The sequence below is a fragment of the Megascapheus bottae genome, chromosome 20, assembly GCF_031878675.1.
Source record: "Megascapheus bottae isolate mThoBot1 chromosome 20, mThoBot2.hap1, whole genome shotgun sequence".
Lineage (NCBI taxonomy): Eukaryota > Metazoa > Chordata > Mammalia > Rodentia > Geomyidae > Megascapheus > Megascapheus bottae.
This window is the reverse complement of record NC_143528.1, coordinates 36552769-36555749: the sequence shown is the minus strand read 5'-3', so window position 1 is coordinate 36555749 and position 2981 is coordinate 36552769. Positions and strand designations below refer to the sequence as shown.

Genomic DNA, 2981 nt, shown 5'->3' with positions numbered 1-2981 from the left:
CCGCCTGAACCAATGGGGGGCGGCGGTCAGTCCCCCAGCCTGCAGAGGGGGCCCTGACGTCTGGGGGTCTCCGCCCGCGTCCGTCCTCCCCCGCCTGCACTCGGCGACCGGAGAGCCCAGCGCGCAGCCCGCTCCCTGCGGTTCCGACGGCCCCGCCTGAGCCGGGGCTACCACGACGCCTGGACCCCCGGGGTTCCTTGCAATGGATGGCGCCCAGGGGCCTGGAAAACTCCCGGGGCCTCGAGCCCGGTGAGTGGGGGTTCACCGCGGCAGCCGCCGTGCGGGCAGCGCCTGGGGACCCGAGCGGCGTCCTGGGGGTCCCCGGGGCTCCGCGGCGGAGCCGAACCGAGCGGGACGGGATGGAGGAGCCACGTGAGTAGAAAACCCCGCCGGAGGCTCTCACCGCACCCCCCACCTCCACTGCCCAGGCCGGCCTGCACCCCCACACCCCTTCCCCATAACCTGACTGGGTGTGTTGAAAACCCTCTGTTAGCGCTACTTCAAACAATAACTCCCGGGCTCTTTGCCCGGTCCTGGCCCAGCTCTTTTTTGGGGGTCCGCTCCCCACTGGGGTTTGGGGACCCAGGTTATTTAGGGCCGGGTGGCTTTCAAAGGGCAGGCTAGTCCCCAGCCGTCCTGGGAGAGGACTCGGCTGGGCCCGCTGGGTGGCAAAGGCGTTGTCTGCCCCCAGTCTTGGGCAGACATCCGTAGGGGCGAAAAGGTATCTCCCTTCCCCATTCTTATTGCCGGCGTGGGGCGCCTTGCAGAGCAGGGCAGCCACACCCAGTGCTTCAAATAAGGGGGAAACTAACAAACTAAAGAGGCTCTCTACCGGGCACTGTGCACCACGGACCTGCAAGTGGGCGATCCACGGATTCAAGAACTTGGCAATCACCACTGTTTGGGTATGCAGTGGACTCTGAACACCAACCTGAGCGGGAGCCTCTCAGTCAACTTGGGGTTTGAGCTTTTTGGGAGCTCACATGCCAGCTGGGGAGCACTGTCCCCATACAGCCCCATCCAAGTCCTTCACAGGGCGACTCAAACCCAGGTGAGGCTTCCATTCCCCAAAGGAGGTGCCCGGCCTCGAGGCCTGCAGCCCCAGGGCAGTGCGCGGTCCTGGCCGGCACCTCCTCATTCTAGTTACTTGCTGGCTTTTAGCAAGGGCCTCCGCTTGCTCCCAGCTACAAAAGTCGGTTTCATTTCGATGTGCAGAACCGATAACCAACCCTTATCACCATTTCCCCCTTCTTCCCTCCGCCCTCCTTTCCAGAGGCTCAGGTGCCTTCCGTGGAAGTTCTCTCTCTCTTCCAACTTTAAGTGCCAAGTCGTTTTATCCCTAGAACCGGCACGAAGAGTCAGTCCCTCCCAGAGACCCTGTGTCTCTAACTCCCCCGAGCTCAGGGGTCAGGAAAAAAAACTCTTTCGTTTTGATTTGTTCCTGAATCCTGTCTGCGCCCTCGGGACAGGAAGAGCACCTCAAACCCCAAACCAGCCCCCCAAGCTCTCTGGATGGGCTCAGCAAACGATTCTTCAGGCCACAGCCATTCAGGGAAGGAACGGGCTTTATTTGTTCTAGATTCTTTTGGGGGGGGGGGGGAGGGATCTGGCTGGCATGTAAGCAGTGATCTATAATAGACACGTGCCATACGATACATACTACAACACATAGTATGTTTGCATATATGTATTTGCCACAACTCTGTTCGAACGGGGCCCAAGCAGCAGCCTGGAAGAAAAGCACACGGGGCCGGGTCCCGTGGTCAGTGGCGGGTCCCGTGGACGCCGTGCAAATACGCACGAGTGGAATTCACGCTGCCGATGCTTCCTGTGCTTTCAGGGCCTGGCCTCGGCGCAGCGTCGCCGCCCCTGGACCGCGGAAGCCGAACGCGGGAGTGCGGCGCCGGTGGCGGCCGTGGCGAGGGCGCGCGCAGCGGCCGCCCGGAGCAGCCCCCGGCCGGGCCGCCGCGCCGGAAGCCGCGGGTGCTGTTCTCGCAGCCCCAGGTGCTGGCTCTGGAGCGGCGCTTCAAGCAGCAGCGGTACCTGTCGGCGCCCGAGCGCGAGCACCTGGCCGGCGCGCTGCAGCTCACGTCCACGCAGGTCAAGATCTGGTTCCAGAACCGACGCTACAAATGCAAGCGGCAGCGCCAGGACACGACGCTGGGCCTGGCCGGCCTCCCGCCGGCGCCGCGCCGCGTGGCGGTGCCCGTGCTGGTGCGCGAAGGCCAGCCCTGCCTGGGCCCCGGCGCGCCCGCCTTCCCCAGCCCCTACGCCCCGGCCGCCGCGCCCTATTCCCGCTACGGCGGCTACGCGAGCGCCCACTGCTACGGGGCCGGCTACGCGGCGGGGTTCCCGGGCCCCGCCCTGCCCCTCGCCGGCCTCAGCCCCGGCGGCCCCAGCGCCTACGCGCACGGCTGTCCGCCCGCCACCGCGCCCGGCGGCCGGGCCTGGTGAGGCTCCCCGGACCGACGCGCGCCCTGCGCGGCCCGGGCGCTCATCCCCGGGCGGGAGCCGCCGGGCTGCGGGGCCCCCGGGACGGTTCACCGCCAGGGTTGCCACGCGGGGCTTCGCCGGTGGCCTGCCAGGCGGCGCAGCGCGTTGCGCAGACGCAGGCGGACTGGTCGTGTGAACCGGGAGGAGGGAGGAAGGGGGGCGCAGTGCCGGCGCCCGTGGATGACTGGGGGACCGGGTCACCAAGACGATTCCGAACGAAAGCTCCCCCTGAGAAAGACGAAGCCCACCGAGGCGGAGACACGCTGTGCGACGCGCGCGGTTGTTTCCCGCTGGGGCTCGGGCGTGGGTGCGCGGCACCGTCCCCCAGCCAAGGCGCTCAAGGCTCCCGCGACAGCGCCACTTCCGAGGTCCCGGTGGTCACGGGGACGTTGGCAGCCCGCACTGCGGGGACTGGCTTCGGACCCCCATCCTGGGATCTCAGCCTCCTGAGCAGCTGGGCTTGCAGGCGTGGGCCACCGCCCCTGGCC

At 67.1% G+C, this 2981-nt stretch overlaps 1 protein-coding gene across 1 annotated transcript; it reads left to right on the top strand.

Moving 5' to 3' along the window:
• The first annotated feature begins 206 nt into the window (after positions 1–206).
• On the top strand, positions 207–2454 carry Nkx2-6 (NK2 homeobox 6). The gene is made up of 2 exons (XM_090353728.1): positions 207–372; positions 1841–2454. The coding sequence occupies exons 1-2, from the start codon at positions 207–209 to the stop codon at positions 2452–2454; spliced, it is 780 nt and encodes a 259-aa protein (XP_090209854.1).
• The last annotated feature ends 527 nt before the right edge of the window (positions 2455–2981 follow it).

Coding starts and splice junctions, on each gene's coding strand:
- Nkx2-6 (XM_090353728.1), top strand. CDS start 207: ATGGCGCCCAGGGGCCTGGAAAACTCCCGGGGCCTCGAGCCCGGTGAG. Junction 373..1,840: donor GGACGGGATGGAGGAGCCAC/GTGAGTAGAAAA, acceptor CTGTGCTTTCAG/GGCCTGGCCTCGGCGCAGCG.